The 16834-nt window shown below is 42.6% G+C and overlaps 1 protein-coding gene across 1 annotated transcript in view; it reads left to right on the forward strand.

Annotated features, from left to right (window-relative positions):
• The window catches only part of ARPC2 (actin related protein 2/3 complex subunit 2), a 29479-nt gene that overhangs the window by 8737 nt on the left and 3908 nt on the right, over positions 1–16834 (forward strand). Inside the window, exons 4-8 of the mRNA XM_059393457.1 lie at positions 1075–1187; positions 5491–5536; positions 9110–9296; positions 9928–10021; positions 15492–15618. Coding sequence (XP_059249440.1) covers positions 1075–1187; positions 5491–5536; positions 9110–9296; positions 9928–10021; positions 15492–15618 — 567 coding nt within the window. The remainder of the gene's footprint in view (positions 1–1074; positions 1188–5490; positions 5537–9109; positions 9297–9927; positions 10022–15491; positions 15619–16834) is intronic.

Consider the following 16834-nt stretch of genomic DNA (forward strand, 5'->3'; position numbering starts at 1 on the left):
ACTAGAGTAGTGGGGAAACATGGATAATACTAGAGGCCTGTTCAACAAGTCAGAGAGAGGTTACTGTTTTCTAGTCCCTATAAAAAATTAGCTGTTGATACTACTCACTTGCTTTGTGGACTTTAAGGAGTTAAACAATCACCCTCTGTAAAGTGAGGGTACCTGACTAGATTTTGGAAAACTTTTTGCAGCTCTGAAGTGCTGTGATTGGAGACCAGGCACCATCCTTGTCCCCTCCCACTAACCAGCAATGCCAGATCTCCCTAAAGCGATGGCCCTCAGCACCTGGTTTCAGGAACTACCCAGGGTTAAGTCCTCTCTGTACTGCAGGAAGATAGAAGCCAAAGAGAGGGGGGCCTGGATATAAATTAGAAGAAACTTAAGAAATAACCAAATGCAATGTGGGGGCCTTGTTTGGATCTAATTCAAATAACATGACAGTATTTTAAAACTTTTTTTTTTTTTTTTTTTTTTTTTTTGAGGCAGAATATTTGAACACTAGACTGGATATTTGACATTAAGAAGCTATTCTTAAATGTTTAGTCATGGCAGTGGTATTGTAGCTGTGTTGGTGTTTTTGTTGTTTTTTTTTTTTTAATTCTTCCTTATCATCTGGAGATGCATTCTGAAATATTTATGGATGAAATGATGTGATGTCTCAGATTTACTTTAGAATAAATCATTGGGGGGGGACATCTAAATGAAAGATTGGCCATGTGTTGATAATTGTTGAAGTCACATGGAGCAGGCTAGGAGTCTATTCTATGTTCTATTATAGCTTCTTTAAAATATATCACAACAAAAGCTTTTTAAAAATATATATATATATATATATATATTTTTTCAGCACCAAGCTATAACAAAGGTAAGAATAGCTTTGTAATTTTAGAAGAGAACAAAGAGATCAGTACTTGACAGTTCTGTCCCAGTGTTTTTGCGGACTTTCTGCATGGATTTAAACATACACCTGCTTCCAAGGAAGACCTCCTTGTGGCCTGTAAGAAGGTAGGCAGTCACCTTGAGATCTAATCTCCCATTTCCAAGTTAAGCAGGTTTTTTTACATTCCCTCATAGATTTCGATGGAGTCCTCTATCATATTTCAAATCCTAATGGAGATAAAACAAAAGTGATGGTCAGTATTTCTTTGAAATTCTACAAGGAACTTCAGGCACATGGTGCTGATGAGGTATGTTCCATGTCATTTTCCTTGGGTCTCTTGTTTCCTCTTCACCTTACTGGCAGCTTGCCACTCCTAGAAGGTCTGTGGCAGTGACCACTCTGGACGGCTTGCTCACCTAACTAGGGACTCTCGACCCATATTACAGAGAAGGGTGTTTTTCAGAAAAAGCTTTGACTCTTTGCTTGTTGTTTATTACTCTAGAAAAATAAAGATGTTCCCTAACCAATGAAACCCAAAACAACTTTAGTTCCCAAAATATGCACCAAACAATACATTCTTAGACCAGTAAAAAAAAAAAAAATAGCTGTCACAGGGCACCTGGGGGGCTTAGTTGGTTAAGCATCCACCTCTTGATCTCAGCTCAGGTCTTGATCTCAGGGTCATGAGTTCAAGCCCCACATTGGGCTCCACGTTGTGTAGCCTACTTTAAAAATAGCTATCTTGGGCGCCTCGGTGGCTCAGTTGGTAAAGCAACTGCCTTCGGCCCAGGTCATGATTCCAGGATCCTGGGATTGAGCCTGCTTCTCCCTCTGCTGCCACTCCCCTTGCTTGTGCTCTCTCTTTCTCTGTCAAATAAATAAATAAAATCTTTAAAAAAAAAAAAAAAAAAAAAGCTGTCTCAAGACTGAGATGGGTTCCATTCTATTTCTGTAATATTGTGAAGTAGGTATATAGCGCTGGCCTTTAAAGTTTATGGTCTTAATTTCTCATTCTGGAAATTTAGGTACAAATCTACCCTTTAAATTTTTTGATTTAAACTTCCTTAGAGCTGGCTGCTTCAAGTTTCTCTTCTTACTTATAACTACCATAGGGGAGATAGGAAAGTTGTCCATGCATTTTGAAATTCTTGGTGGCCATGCCTTATTTCACTAGCTTCTTTCTATAGCTTAAGTAGCAGGTTTAGTTCCTGTTGAACTGTATTTGCTCTGGGGAGAGCCATTTATGGAAGAAAGAAAATGCTGTTACACCAGTGTGCATACGTTGTGGTTGGGTCTCAAAGCAGGAAGTATGACTCAGTTCCTGAATCAGTTTTCAGATATCTTTTAGTTTTAACAAGCTAGGTTCTCCTTAATCTGGTGAATGAAGATATGGTCATTTCTATTTTTTTTCTGATTAAGAGCTTTTGAAATAGTTAAAATTTATGCAAGAAAAGGCTGTTTGAGAAAAAAGATCAAAATCTAAGTAATATTTTGGTATAAAAACTAAAATTGATATTAAACAACTGTGATCCCAAGGCCAAAAGCAGTCATTTCTTTTAGTTATTCCTATGCAGTTGATCTGTCCCAGAAATTCAGAGGAAGAGCCAAAACCTTTTCTGAATTGCCTATTCAAGGGAAGAGGAAGAGTCTAGAGAATTTGTATTCGGGGTGATTTTACCTGAAAGAAAAGATTCTGGAGGAAGACCCAGTCTCATAAAACATAAGGATCATTCTAGAAAAGTAGCCAACTCCTCTCTTTACCAGATTAAAACCAAAAGGGAACAAGTGACTATTATAAAGTGGCCCCACTTCTGATTTACCATAAAATGACAACCTGAAAAGAATTGTTAAAGCTTTGAACAGACAACTCAAAATTGTGTAATCGTTCTCCGCAAATAGTCCTCTCTTTTTAAGATGCAGGCCCAATGATAGTAATCTTTGGAAGGGAAAGAAAGCGTTAGAGATCGATTTCTTAAATCTCCTTTCCAGTCTGTGCCTTCTGCACTCTGGAACTCCCCAACACAGTGCTATTCTGGTAGCTCCCACAGGGTCAGAGAACCAACCCCACCCGCCCACGTAGGTGGAACAAGTAACACTCAGAGCTTTGGAGCAGAGTGCCTGGTGCATGGCTCTCTGGGTTGGTTAAACAGTGACCAGCCTGCGATAACCAGAGGAAACTTGCTGCTTTGCCCAGGCCCTTTTTCAAGGCAGAAAGCCTCTGCTGCTAGGGCGGGAAGGTCTGATGGTGAGGACCGATGGGCTCCACCCATCTCCTGGTGTCAGATTGGAAGAGGGGGCACTCGGTGGAAAATGAATCATGGTTAAAAGTGCAGGTGAAATCAACAGGGAAGCATTGGCTGGTTTTGCAAAGTGGAAGGAGCAGAGGAGTGAAACGGTGTAAGTTTGGCTCTTAGATCTCAGAATATTAAGCTTGGAGTTAAACTAAATCTTCAGAGCTATATTTTTTTCTCCCACAATCTAATTTCCCCTTCCTCCAAGTACCCACAGTCCACCCGGTGCAGTACTGTAGCTCAGAGACCACATGCTAGTTCAAATTCTGCTGGGATGTGCCCATTATTCTTCCCGCCGCCTCAGAACTTTAGAAGTGGTATGTAGGACACCTGAAGGTGAGATCTCTCTGTGCCACCAACAAACTCTGTGACCTTAACCTCTCCCTTCAGTTCCTCTTCTGTAAAAGAGACAACCCTACAGCGGCATTATGGTCACCAGATCGGAACTGCGGGTGACATTACTTGTTGTTTGCCTGTATATGAACCAGTGTGCCCACACAGTCAGAACTGAGGCCTGTTCTCTTTCCATCGTATGATATATAGATAGAGAATTTCTTCCCGCTGTAGGAAAGTGGTGACATAAATGTGTGGAATATTAAAGAGTATTTAAGAACAGGAAGCAAAGAACTTCCCTGTGTGATAATTTTTTCAAATAGGCCATACGTGGTTTGCTGCTGCATATTTATTTATTTATTTATTTGTTTGTTTATTTATTTTTGAATACCTAGAGGGTGCGTTGAAAGTAAGATTAGAAGAAAACCTCAGAATTCACTTGGCTCTGTTTACTCCCAATCCCCATACGCAGGCATGAGTGGGCTCAGGGCCTGCTCGCATGGGGCTCCCCTCTCGGCTGCCTACACTTGGCGCTGCTTTTCTCTGGCTGATGGAGTCCTGTAAAACCTGCATGTGTAACTCCTACAATTAAAACAAAAGTTCATGCTTTTGTTCACTTTTAATTTGGTAACTTGTCATTGATGAAGTATCCTTTTTTTTTTGGTATCCTAGAAAATTACAGAGGATCGTGAGTATGTTTGTGGTGAGGTAGTGTTGAGAAATTGACTAAGTATCTACAGACAAAGCTCGGTAGCCTGTTGTACTGCTGTCACATATATTGGCCTCTGTTTTCCCTTGTAGAATAGCAACGACACCTTCCCTCCCTAAGTGTGTTTTCAGTGAGGGTTAAGAATAAACCATGTCTGTTTTGCCTCTTAAACATATAAATACTACTAAATACCAAAAATGTGACTAAGTTCTGACGGCTCTAATGTTTACGTTTTTCTATCCTCAGATAGCTGCTTTTTTACTGCTTACCATAGCCTGTATAACATTTAAATCTGAACTGGTCCTTCCAGAAGGTTTTTGTTTCTCAAACTGTCAGCCTAGGAGCAGTTTGTACCAGGTGAAGCAGTCACTCTGACAGAGAAACAGGAAGGTGTATAAAGGGCTCTTGTTTTATCATTTACTCCCCAAAGCTGGAGAGGAGCCAGTAGCAAGTATTTCAGGGTATAGGCAGGCATTTAGAGAGTACAGCCTTCTGTGGACCAACCAATATAAATAAATGGCTATGTGGTTCAGTGATCTCTTGTCTTTTGTCATAAAACCGATGAGCTAAATAATTTTAAGGCTTTCAAGATAAGCAGGCTGACTGGAATCTGTTCCCAGCAATTCTGCCTTTATCTCTTTACTCACCTGGGTTACTGGTTCGGCCTGTACTTGGTTGATAACTAACATAATCTATTCTCACTTGGGTTTGGCATCCTTTTGCATTCTTGAAAACAAAAGTGATTGTGTGTGATACATGGTCGGGAGGAGAATGGAGAACGTAAAACAGGTGTGACCAACTCCTAAAAGTTGAAAGATGAGCCTGGATTGAGAAACAGATACTAGATTAACCTTCTGGATTTTTTTATTTTAACAAGGTTTTGGTTTTTCTGTTTTGTTTCTAAGATTTTATTTATTTATTTGAAAGCGAGAGAAAGAGCATGAGTAGGAGGGAGAGGGAGAAACAGGACCCCCCCCCCCAGCTGAACAGGGAGCCTGGTGAGGGGCTCGATCCTAGGACCCTGAGATCGTGAACTGAGCTGAAGGCAGGTGCTTAACCAGCTGAGCCACCCAAGTGCCCCTAACCTTTTGGATTTAATCTTCACTCCGTGAGTGACTGGCTTGGTAGCTCAGATATATCTGCTTCCCCTTGTATATCCAGTGTCCCATCCACCAAATGAAAAATTCTGATTTAGAAGGAGCTTGGCAAATATAGTGCTTTAAAAATAATGACATTATCATGACATTTGGATTAACATTTGTTTTTGTATTTTCTAGTTATTAAAGAGGGTGTACGGGAGCTTCTTGGTAAATCCCGAATCAGGTATGTAGTAATGCAACTAACTGTGGGGTGACATGGATAGAGATCTGTCCTGTTTGTACTCTGCTTTTTTTTAACCAAAGCATTTCATTTAAATACTGTGCATTCTACAAATATTTCTGCCTGAGCCCAGTTCGCACTTCAACTCTCTCCGTAAAAATAGCTTGTAAGGGACTTTGCTTTGTCCAGTAATGGTACGTAGTGTGGTTTGCAAAACTGATGTGGGTCATTTTTAGTGTTTATGTGGTGGAGCCAAGTGACTTAGAACCAGTGGGCCCCTTTTGTTTGCTCATGGTGATTAAATGCCTTTGAGACTGAGCAAACATTGGTTTTTACCCCAGCCCCTAATAACACCATTTTCTGTACTCTGCACTTTTGGAGAAGGAAACATAACTGTTCTCACATTTTCCAGAAACAGAAATTTCAGTCCCTCCTTTTAATCTATTCTTTTTAATAAAGAATAAATAGCCTCTTCACAGCCAGAGGAATTGAAAAGCACCATGGCCTTCCTTGATTACAACAGCTATGTTCCTGCTGTTTTACAGGAAATTTAAAGCAGAAAAACTGAACAGTATTTTCATCCTCGTGAATAAGTGCTGGGCTCAGATTCTGCATTTAGCTGGGCCCCCTGATGAGGACCAAGTAGTTAAGTTCTTTTGAACATATTACTCACATTTTGTTCCTGTGGTACTTCGATTAGCAAATTGTTCTAAGGAGAGTTCATCTGTCTATTCACAGCTGTTATTTTCACTAGCTTATTTCCTTCCCCAGCCTCTGTGTGGTTTTTGTTTGCTTATTTTCATTTTTATAATGTGACATGCCTCACCAGTCCCAATAAAAGACCCTCCCCGGTCAGTCCCAATAGAAGACCTTCCCAGTCTTCTGTATGCTGTGGAAACAAAATACCAAATACAGAATGATATCTTTGGGATATAACTTGTTACTAGGGATACTGTGGGTGGGAGCATTGACTACAGTCCATAAGGAATACTGGAATGTTTTCATCCCCAAATAGATGGTAGAAATATATCAAGAAATAAAAACAAAAAAAAAAAAAAAAAACAAACAAAATAACACTGTAGGCTTTAAGGGGATTCAAGGAATTTTAGAGAGAGAAGAAGAAAGAAAGGAAGACAGAAGCAGAACTAGACTAGAAAAAATCGTGTTGGAACTCATGGGCATACTTGACATAGCTCAGATCCTACAGTCTCCCAGAACCACTGGAGTGTAACACAGAACTAATGTTTCTGTCCCTGAGCCTTTTCTTCTGCTTCCTGCTAAAAGCACAGGCCATTGCGAGATTGCAGACCTTGTGTTCATACAAGTGCAAAGTATAAATACATGTGAAAGTGATGTGTCTCCTCTTTTTCTGTGGGTTTATATAGGCAAGTTTGGGAGTCTTACCAGGCTCTACTAGATTTTTCCTTTTAATCTGTCCTCAGTATGTTCCTTTTCATCATATGAAAGCCTTACTTAGAGTCTGACTTGAGCTGTAGTTTTGTTTTATTTGGCTTCTTAAAACGAACAAAGCTCAACTTCATATATTTTCATTTTCTATCTAATTTTTAATCCTGTAGTCTGCTTCTCTGGTTTTCAGGTACCCAAAATGGAGTGATGATTGATATTACTTAATATTAGAGTGCCAGAAATATGCTCAGCACAATCTAGAACAGAGATTTAGATAGCCCATGTTCTCAGTGAAGCTCGATCCAACAAAAAACATACCTCCAGAATGCACTTGGGGAAAAAATTAAATAGTGACAAAGTATAAATGTTCAGGTACTCCATACGGTTCTGGTAAAATTATTCCCAGCAGTTACCTAGAATATGAAATGACCCTCAGTGTTGTACAGATACTCTTGCAAAGCCACCTGTAGGCTTTTTGCCTTGTATTAATTGTTTGATTAGCTAATTAGTTTCCCCAGCCATGTTTGCTGGAACTCCTACTTGACATGCTGTAAAGAGGGAGAATAGTAGGCAGTGGTCAGCAGACTTGGCTTTGGGTCCCATTTATTGATGACCTACTGTGTTCTGGGTACTTTAAAATACTTACGCGCTCTAAATATTCCCAAGGGCCTCCCTGGTATAGGCACCCTTTTTATTGTTATTTTTTTTTTTAAGGTTTTCTTTATTTATTTGAGAGAGAGAACAAGAGATAGCATGAGAGGGGAGAAGGTCAGAGGGAGAATCAGACTCCCCATGGAGCTGGGAGCCTGACGTGGGACTCAATCCTGGGACTCTGAGCCCAAGGCAGTCACTTACCCAGCTGAGCCACCCAAGCGCCCTAGCCCCCCTTTTTAAATAGATGTAGGAATTATAGAGGTTAGGTAGTTTGTCCAAGGTCTTGAAGTGGCAAGACCCAGGATTTGGACCCAGTTCTGTTCAGTTCCAAATAGAGTTGCCTGTACCTCTGTATCATGCTGCATTTAGCATGGCACTCTGCTCCTTTGAACTTGTTTTCCCTTTAAAACGAGAACAACTGTATCTGGCCTGCCTACTTCAAAGAATTCTTACAGAGATCAAATGAAGTAAAATATTTTAAAACACTGTGAAATTTTGGGGGGTGCCTGGGTGGCTCAGTTATTAAGCGTCTGCCTTCGGCTCAGGCCATGATCCCAGACTGGGATTGAGCCCCATATCAGGCTCCCTGCTCAGTGGGGAGCCTGCTTATCCCTCTCCCACTCCCCCTGCTTGTGTTCACTTTCTCTCTGTGTCTCTCTCTGTCAAATAAATAAAACTAAAAAAAAAAAAAAAAAAAAAAAAAAAACCCTGAAATTTTGATAGTATGTAGATATGAAAGCTTTTGGGGCAGTATATACATACACACACACACATTTAAATTTGTCCATACTTCACCACAAAAGGTTTACGATGGTATGTAAAGGATTTTTTGTTTTGTTTTGTTTTTTGTTTTAATTAAAAGCTACCCAGGGGGGTGCCTGGGTGGCTCAGCAGGTTGGGCCTCTGCCTTTGGCTTGGGTCATGACCCTGAGATCATGCAAGATCGAGTCCCACATCCCCACGTCAGACTCTCTCCTCAGCGGGGAGCCTGCTTCCCCCTCTCTCTCTCAGCCTTCCTCTCTGCCTACTTGTGATTTCTCTCTCTGTCAAATAAATAAAATCTTTTAAAAAATAAAATAAAATATCTTAGTAAAGAAAAATAAAGCTACCCAGCTGTTGACTTTGTGTTAGCACTTGGCAGTTAAACCGTCAGAGAAAAATACATAACTCCTATTATTATAGCTTGATAGCATACACAGGTGCCCCCTTTATTCCTGTGTCTGGAACACTAAATTTCTACTCAAAGTTCTGAATTATGGCTGCTGCTTATTCCTTATTTGTAATCAGTCATCTTTGATATTGATTCAAATTTTTGCATAGCATTTGTTAATTAGATGTATATATTTACGGTGGTTATACAAGAATTAAAGTTTTATCTTAACCTTGAGAGTGGACAGCAATCTACCTGGGTTAAAAGTACAGAGACTGAAACAAGATAAAATGTCATTAGAACCTGAAAAGTTTTTTGGTTTCGTTTTAAATATAACCACTTGTGGGTTTTTTTCCCCTCTCTAGGATACAATGTCTCTTTGCTATATGACCTTGAAAACCTGCCGGCATCCAAGGATTCCATTGTGCATCAGGCTGGCATGTTGAAACGAAATTGTTTTGCCTCTGTCTTTGAGAAATATTTCCAATTCCAAGAAGAGGGCAAGGAAGGCGAGAACAGGGCAGTTATCCATTATAGGGATGATGAGACCATGTGAGTATAGAACCTGGTCCCAAAGCCGGGGCAAGGCTTACATGCCGTCACTGAAAGATACACATTAGGTCAGACCTTAAGCTCTACTGTGTGAATCCCCCTAACATGTCTTTCTCATAAAGTTCTTTAAGCCAGGTTGTAGATGACAGGGGAAAAAGGGGGGCCATTTTCTGCTCTTCTCCACAGATACCAGTAGTTGGCAGAAGATGAAAGTGCTTTCCTTTAAGACCCCACTATTGAAGGTCCCCTTTAGTCATATAGCCTGAGTGACAGGGAGAGGGGACCATGTGTTTTCTGTGTTTGCAACTCTTGGATCATCTACATAGTAGGACTCTCCTAGTATATAAAGAAAGAAATGTTTTAAAGTGAAGATTCTGGAGTAACCCCAGATTCCATGTCCCACCACACAGACACGTCAGTACCAGCTCCTCAGGGTGATGGTCCTCTCCTGCCTCTCTGGGCGGGCATGTGTTACACTGACTCTGTTGGTCAGACATACTGAGTCTCCCTTGGCACACCTTGTTTTATGAACTAAGTGATTTAGGACTTACCGCCTCCTTCACTTGGAAATCAAGTTCTTGACAAAATCTCCTGCTGATTCTTCTTATCTCATGGGTTTTGTTCCCCTCAGGTACGTTGAATCTAAAAAGGACAGAGTCACGGTAGTCTTCAGCACAGTGTTTAAGGATGACGACGATGTGGTCATTGGAAAAGTGTTTATGCAGGTATGCAGCGGATGTCTTGTGGTGGGGCGGAGGGAGCACGGTGGCGTGCTGGTTTACACCTGGGCACGGAAAGCACACCGTGAGCATAGGAGAGAACGGGCCGCTCAGAGGGCGCTGACACTTGTCAGAGATTTCGTCAGATAGCCTCCACAGAACTCACTGCGTGTCGTTTTTCCCTAGTGCCTTTTGCCTTTTTAGCACTGGACTGGAGAGTGAATTGAGGATTAAACATACTAACAGTATGACTGAGTTTTAAGCACCCTTGCTGCCATAGGGTCTTCATTTTAAAGCTTAGTCATGTTTCCTACCTTCTTGTGTTTACTGCAGTTTCTGGCAAGGTCCGTTCTTGGCTTGGTTTAGTTCTTCTCAGAACTGAGTCTCTAGATTCCTGAGCAGCAGGTAGTGTATCAGTAGGGCAGAGTCGGGGGGCAGACAGGGAGGCAGATTGGCCAGGGTTTGTCCAAGGTCACCGCAGAGCGCCTCCCTCAGAAGGAGCTCACCTGCCAAGGAGAGGAATGGGGCTGAGAGGGACATTTGGTAATTGGATTTCTGGTACAGTTGGACTCTAGTCTGATACAATACCCCACTGTGGCTTTGTCCTGCTGTCTGCTAACCAGCTGCTCGCTCTGAGATAGGAGAGCTCATCGGTGAAGTGATATATTCAGGCTGATTTCTTCCAGGATGGCTCAGCATTCAGTAGCTAGTACGGCGGTTAGATTGTCAAACACCTTTTGTACATTCATCCTGTTCCTTGGCAGTGTGAGGAGATTTAAGAATTCTGAGACAGACTCTTTTTATTTTATGGGCTATTTTATGGGTATCCTCTCTAAGCGGCTAGGGACATACTCAAAAGTAAGAGCCTCAATTTCATCCATCTCTGGTGGCTTTTTGTGTTTAGTTTAATTAATCAGAAACTCTAATTTTGCAGTCACTATGCAGAAAAAATTGGAATATTGACACTTTCAGCATTTGAGAGCACTAAACTTTGACACAGAGAGAGAAAGAGAGAGAGAGAGAGAGTGTGTGTGTGTGTGTGTGTGTGTGTGTGTACATACACACAGATGTATAGACCTATATCTTAGGTCCTAAATGTAAGCCTCCAGACAGGCATTTCATCTGTTTTTAGGTGTAATTGACAAGGGAATTAAATGCAGTAGCTTAGAAATTGGGCTGAATCCAGACTGACAAACTAATTTTAAAAGCTATGAAGTATATATTTAGATTTGGCTGGTTTTTTACCAGTCTTGTTCCATTTTATTCCCAACGACATCTTAACTTATTTTTATGCTTTAAACAGACCTTATCTTGGAGAGCTTACAGGAGATTTGTTCCTTAGGAGAATTTTGTATTTTTTTGCTTGTGAATTTAAACTTCTCCCTCAAAGTACATGTGATAGGACACTGGTCTCAAAGGGAAGAGGGAGTCTCTGCATTTTTGCACTGCCAGTATCTCTAGTTAGTGACTGGACTGGCACCGGGCAGCCCCATCTGGTGTCCAGGAATGTGGAAAGCCTATGCTTGGGAAGCCATCTGCCTTTCTTCCATCTCCACAGAGTCAGAGGCTGGGACAGTTTATTTGAAATGACCTTAGAAACCTGGGCTTATTTTGCTGGATTTTGCTCCAAAATAAATTATCTGAGAATTTTCCTGGACATTGCTACTTTAAATTCCCACAACAGCGGGTGCCTAGCGCAGAATGCTGTGACTCTGGGATGCTGTTTGAAGTTCCTCCTGATAACTGACCTGCTTGCTGTGGGCCTTTGTGAGTCTCCCCCCTACCAGTGTGGACCTCCAACCTGGTTCAGAATATGATTGCTGTTTTTGTCCGTCAGCAGGCCAACTCTAACCGTTGCTGTCCTGCCTTTAAGAAGAAGACAGGAGCTTCCATTCCCCACTCACATGGATATTCTAGTGTTTGCCTTTGGTGCACTATCTTCATTGGCATGCAAGCTGAGCACTAGAGAAAGTCTGGTAGATATCATGTCACTGCTCATTCTGTGGCAAGCACAAGAACAGTACAGTTTTGGAGATTAGCGTATGGTGAACTAGAATATTTTTCATATTTTTAGATCTTAACGTCAGCCCCCATAACCAAGAAAAGTTAAACATAGTCCACTGGTTTCTGTATGTTGGGGGACAAGACACAAGCTGTCTGCCTTCTAGGCAGGTGTGAAGGTAGGATGTTGAGGACCCTGTCTACCTGGATGCCTGTGTGGTCATAGCTGCAGGATATTTTCCTGAATTGGGAGCACGGAGTCCAAGGAACTCTAGTAGATATTGCCAGACCCTCCACAGAAGTTGTGCCCTTTTGCCTCCTGCCTTCAATACATGAGAGTGCTCGATTTCCAGAGTATGTTGACAGACATTCAGATTTCTGCCAGTCTGATGGATTAAAAATGATATTTATATACTCTTGGGAATGAGGTCCCAAAATCTTTTCTTAATGTTGAAGGCTATTTATTTTTCTTCCCTTTGAGATGTCTCTATCCTTACCTATTTTTCTGTTGGGTTACTGATCTTCTCTATTTCTTTATATACTAGAGAGAATAGCCTTTTATCTATGTAGGAGTTGCAGATATTTTTTCCAGTTTGTCACTAGAGTTTGTGGGGGTGGTTTGCCCTCAACGCAGAAGTTTATTTTCACAAAGTTCAGTCCATCCCTTCTGTGGCTCCTAGATTTTGAGTCATGGTTAGAAATGCCTTCCCTACTCCAGAATTTTAAATAAATATACCTGTATCATTTCTTAGTATTTTTATAGTTTCATATTTTACACCTAATCTTTTGAAAGATGGTTCCATCATTTTTTTCTGAATGGCTACCCCCTGGTCTCAATAGTCATTGTTTCAAGGCCTGTGTTTATACTACCAATTGAAAGAGCTACCTTTATCATATACTCCATTTTTGTATATATTTGGATATATGCTGTATTTGCTATCATAAATTGTGCTTTGATGGAAGAGAGAAATAGTATTGTGGTACTCAAAAGACATCCTAGTTGGAGGAAAAAGAAAGGCATCATTGCTGACAGATACAGGACAAAGACCCTAACAAGAAAGGAGAGCTATTTGTGTGGGTTGGTTGATTGTTTCTGAAGTATTATTTAAGAGAACGCAGCAAGAAGAAACAAAGACGGGAGCGAGCCCCAAATCAGAAGTGCATTGTTAACCAGATATAACGTGTGGTTTTCTGCACACAGAACCCAAGGAATCCGTGCTAATAAGTCACCATGGGTTTACACGCACCCCATCTGGGTTTGAATGCCAACAGGCACCAGTGATTTGGAGTCTTCGAGAAACTTAATAAACACAAGAAAATGCTGGCAGTTATTATCTGTCTATTTTCTCCCCATCCCCCAGGGGAGGGGCGCTAAAGAGTGAAAAAAGAAGTGAGAAAACCTCCCAACCCTTTGCAGAATGAAAAGTAATGTTTTCTAGAGATGGGTAATCTCAGAAGCTTTGCTTTAGGAATTTCCATTTTAAATGATCTTGACTCTTTCTCTGCCTCTCCAAATATTTTTCATTTGAGGAACAAATTTAAGAGGGAGCTAATAACCTAATCTGGCTGTGGTAGTTATCTTCCACCAAGCTCTAGAAGCCAGGCAGTGCCAGCTCAGGAGGCAGCATAGGGAAACAGGCAAGATCCCAGACTGGGCATTAGAATTCCTCAGATGTTACCCTTCTTTTGCTGCTAATTTGTTGAGGGCTTGCTGCCCTGTGCACTTTCTTCCTGCCTACAGGTGGAAGGGTAGTCCCTGTCCCTTCCTTTACAATGCAACAGCACTAAGTCAGCGAGGCTAGAAAGCGCTTGCTTTCATTCAGCAAGCCGTGTGCTAGCCGGCCTCTTTGAAAGAGAAGTAATGGATACAGAGTAATAAAGGAGGATCCTTGGCATGTAGAGCTTACAACCTGGTAGGGAAGCCAGACTGTTAGTGAATAATAAAGTGCCAAAGTAGAGACTTAGAAGACATGGGAAATGCTGACGAGACAGCAGCCAGCTGCCTGAGTATGCTGGAGATGGCAGGATAGAGGAGGTCATAGCTGAGCAGCAGCAGAGGAGCATCACAGACTGAACAGCCATGGAAGCTGGTTTTTGGTCCTCCTGACACTCCGAGGCTTTACCTAGCCCTCGGTTCCATCTTTCTGCTATCATTCAGTGAATTTGGATCACCCTCTTCTGCCAGCATTGCTGGAAAATCTAGTTCTGTTTTTGCACATCTGGGTTGAGACAGGGATGCCTTGTATCACTTTGGTATGTACACGGGAATGTATGTGTTAGAAAAGCCTGTGGTTTGAAGATTAAAACATGTGAGGAATGACCTGGTTTTTACATCCTCATTTTCCTGTCCTTTGAAGAGGGTGGGGACATTGTCTTAGGGATGATTTGCTCTTAGGCAGAGTGGTGGTGATTGAATTCATCCAAGACCAGAATTAACGGTCAGGCTTTAATTTCTCATGTTACATAGGCGCCTTCTCTCAGGGATGAACCCTAAAACAACTCTGCTTCTTTAACTCCATTGTCTTCTGCCCCCAAGAAGGGCTTACATTTAGTCTGAAGTTCCATTTGGTGGATTCTAAACAGTAATGGTCTAAGATACCTCAGCAAAACAGGACTTAGGTGAAGGTCCAGAGCCCCGAAAAAGCCTGGTTTCAAGAAAGAGGAAGAAGCAGAGATGGGGCGGAAGGGGCGGTGGGGGTGGGTGAGAAATGGGCCAGCTCCTAACGGGCTTTCAGGCAAAGAGGAAGAGAGTTAAGATTTTATCTTGAGTCTTAAGCAAGCTAGAGCCTGGGTTCCATAGCACCCTGAGATTTTAAAGATTTCCTGATAAATACAGCCTCTCCACATGAAATCAAAAGAACCAAATCAGCAGTAGTCCTTAATCTCAATGTAAGCTGGTTCTCTCCTGCTTTGCAGTTTGTTGTCTGTTTAGTCTCAGATGGACTTTTATTGCCTCTTTAATTGCCTCTGTCCTTGCAAAGCAAGAGAAAGGAAAGGGGATTAAGAATGTTCTCATCAGAGGCGCCTGGGTGGCTCAGGCGGTTGAGTGTCTGCCTTCAGCTCATTCAGGATCCCAGGGTCCTGGGATGGAGCCCCACATCTGGCTCCCTGCTTGGTGGGGAGTCTGCTTCTCCCTGTCCCTCTGCTCCTCCCCACTCTCTCTCTTTCTCTCCTTCCCCCTCCCTCCCTTCCTCCCTCTCTTTGTCTCAAGTAAATAAATAAAATCTTAAAAAAAATTTTTTTTAAAAATGCTCTCATCACATTTTGAAGATCAGCTTTGTTAAGGACTCCGTGGTCTCTGCTTTTTGAGTCCAGATCGTGTGGGTAGCAGGTGGCACTGTCCTACATCGTGCCAGGTGTTTCTTAGCTGTCTGCCACTCTGGAGTGCTACAGAGGGCACACCCCATGGGGCCAGCCTTGTAGTGGAAGCTGCTGTTCTCCTTACGTCAGATTCTTTCCTGCTTGCTTTGTTCAGGAGTTCAAAGAAGGCCGCAGAGCCAGTCACACAGCCCCGCAGGTCCTCTTCAGCCACAGGGAACCGCCTTTGGAGCTGAAGGACACCGATGCTGCCGTGGGTGACAACATTGGCTACATTACCTTCGGTGAGCGGCATGGGGGGTGCCTTCCTGCTGCAGGAGGCCTGAACAGGGACAGGGCTTTGTTAAAATGGGGAAGGGGCAAAAGCAGGCATACCAGATCATTCTGTGCCAGTGCGTTAACTGTGGGAAGGAGTGCCATAGTCCTCTTTTTTATTCCCCCTGTTTTTCTTAAATGCTGGGAGAAAAAAAAATCTAGCCCCTGGTGTCAGGTGTTAAGACTTGGGACCACAAAGCAGCTGGGTGGGAGGGAGTTCTCTGGCATTTGGCGTTTCTTGGTTTTTTGCTTCCTGAGCCAGCACTCCAGCCATGATTCACTTATTCCACTGAAGAAATTCAAATCTTCCCTTATGGTTGTTCCAGACCAGTGAGCTGGCTCGGGATTATAGCTGACAGTTTGAAATAACCGCTTGTTCACACTTGGCACCGGATGCCACTGAGATGTTGCCTTTTGTGAGATTGAAGTCCCCTCACTCCTGATGGTGCACCTGTTGATTGGTGATGAGCCCGCCAGTTTACCATGTTTCCTAAAATCCGAGCTACACATTTTCTGTCGTGTGACGTCTTTGAGGTTGGAATACAGCTTACAGTTCGCATATGCCCCACGCTTTAGTTGGTAGCCTTTCTCTCTGTGGTGCATATAAACGGTCCGGTCGTTGGCATCTTAGATCCTAGGCCACATAGTTACCTCTGGTTCTGGTGTTTGTTTCTTCTCAGGGCAAATGGACACCGGGGTCCCACCCTTTCTTCTGAGGTATTCCTTTTCATGTTAGCAAAGCCACCTACTTGGAGGATTTTACTGTTGCCAAGACCACTGAGTAGAGTAGGTGCAGGAGATGGGGAGGATTGCAGAAAGCTGAAAGGAGGGGTGAAGAGGGCAGAGTGGCTGCAGGGGGCTTCAGTGCATGGTGCCCTGGGAGGGGTTTTTCTCATGCCCGGCCAGAGCAGCTCCTGCTGCCTATTCTCATCAGGAAAGTTGAGGTCCTTGGAGCTTACAGTGTTTAGTGTTCACAAGACCACTGAATCTTCTGGAACCAAGTGCCTCTGAAGGCCAAGTCACCATGGATGGAGGATAAGCAGGCTGTTTCCTCATGCTGATGTCAAAGATAAGGTGTTTTCTCCAAAGTCACCCCCACCCTCCCAGCCAGTGGTCCCACCTCCTCAAGAGACCATGACCTAGAGTGATGCCGGCACTAAGCCTTTTCTCAGGGGAGCCCTGGTT

The sequence above is a fragment of the Mustela nigripes genome, chromosome 3 (assembly GCF_022355385.1).
Source record: "Mustela nigripes isolate SB6536 chromosome 3, MUSNIG.SB6536, whole genome shotgun sequence".
Taxonomy (NCBI): Eukaryota; Metazoa; Chordata; class Mammalia; order Carnivora; family Mustelidae; genus Mustela; species Mustela nigripes.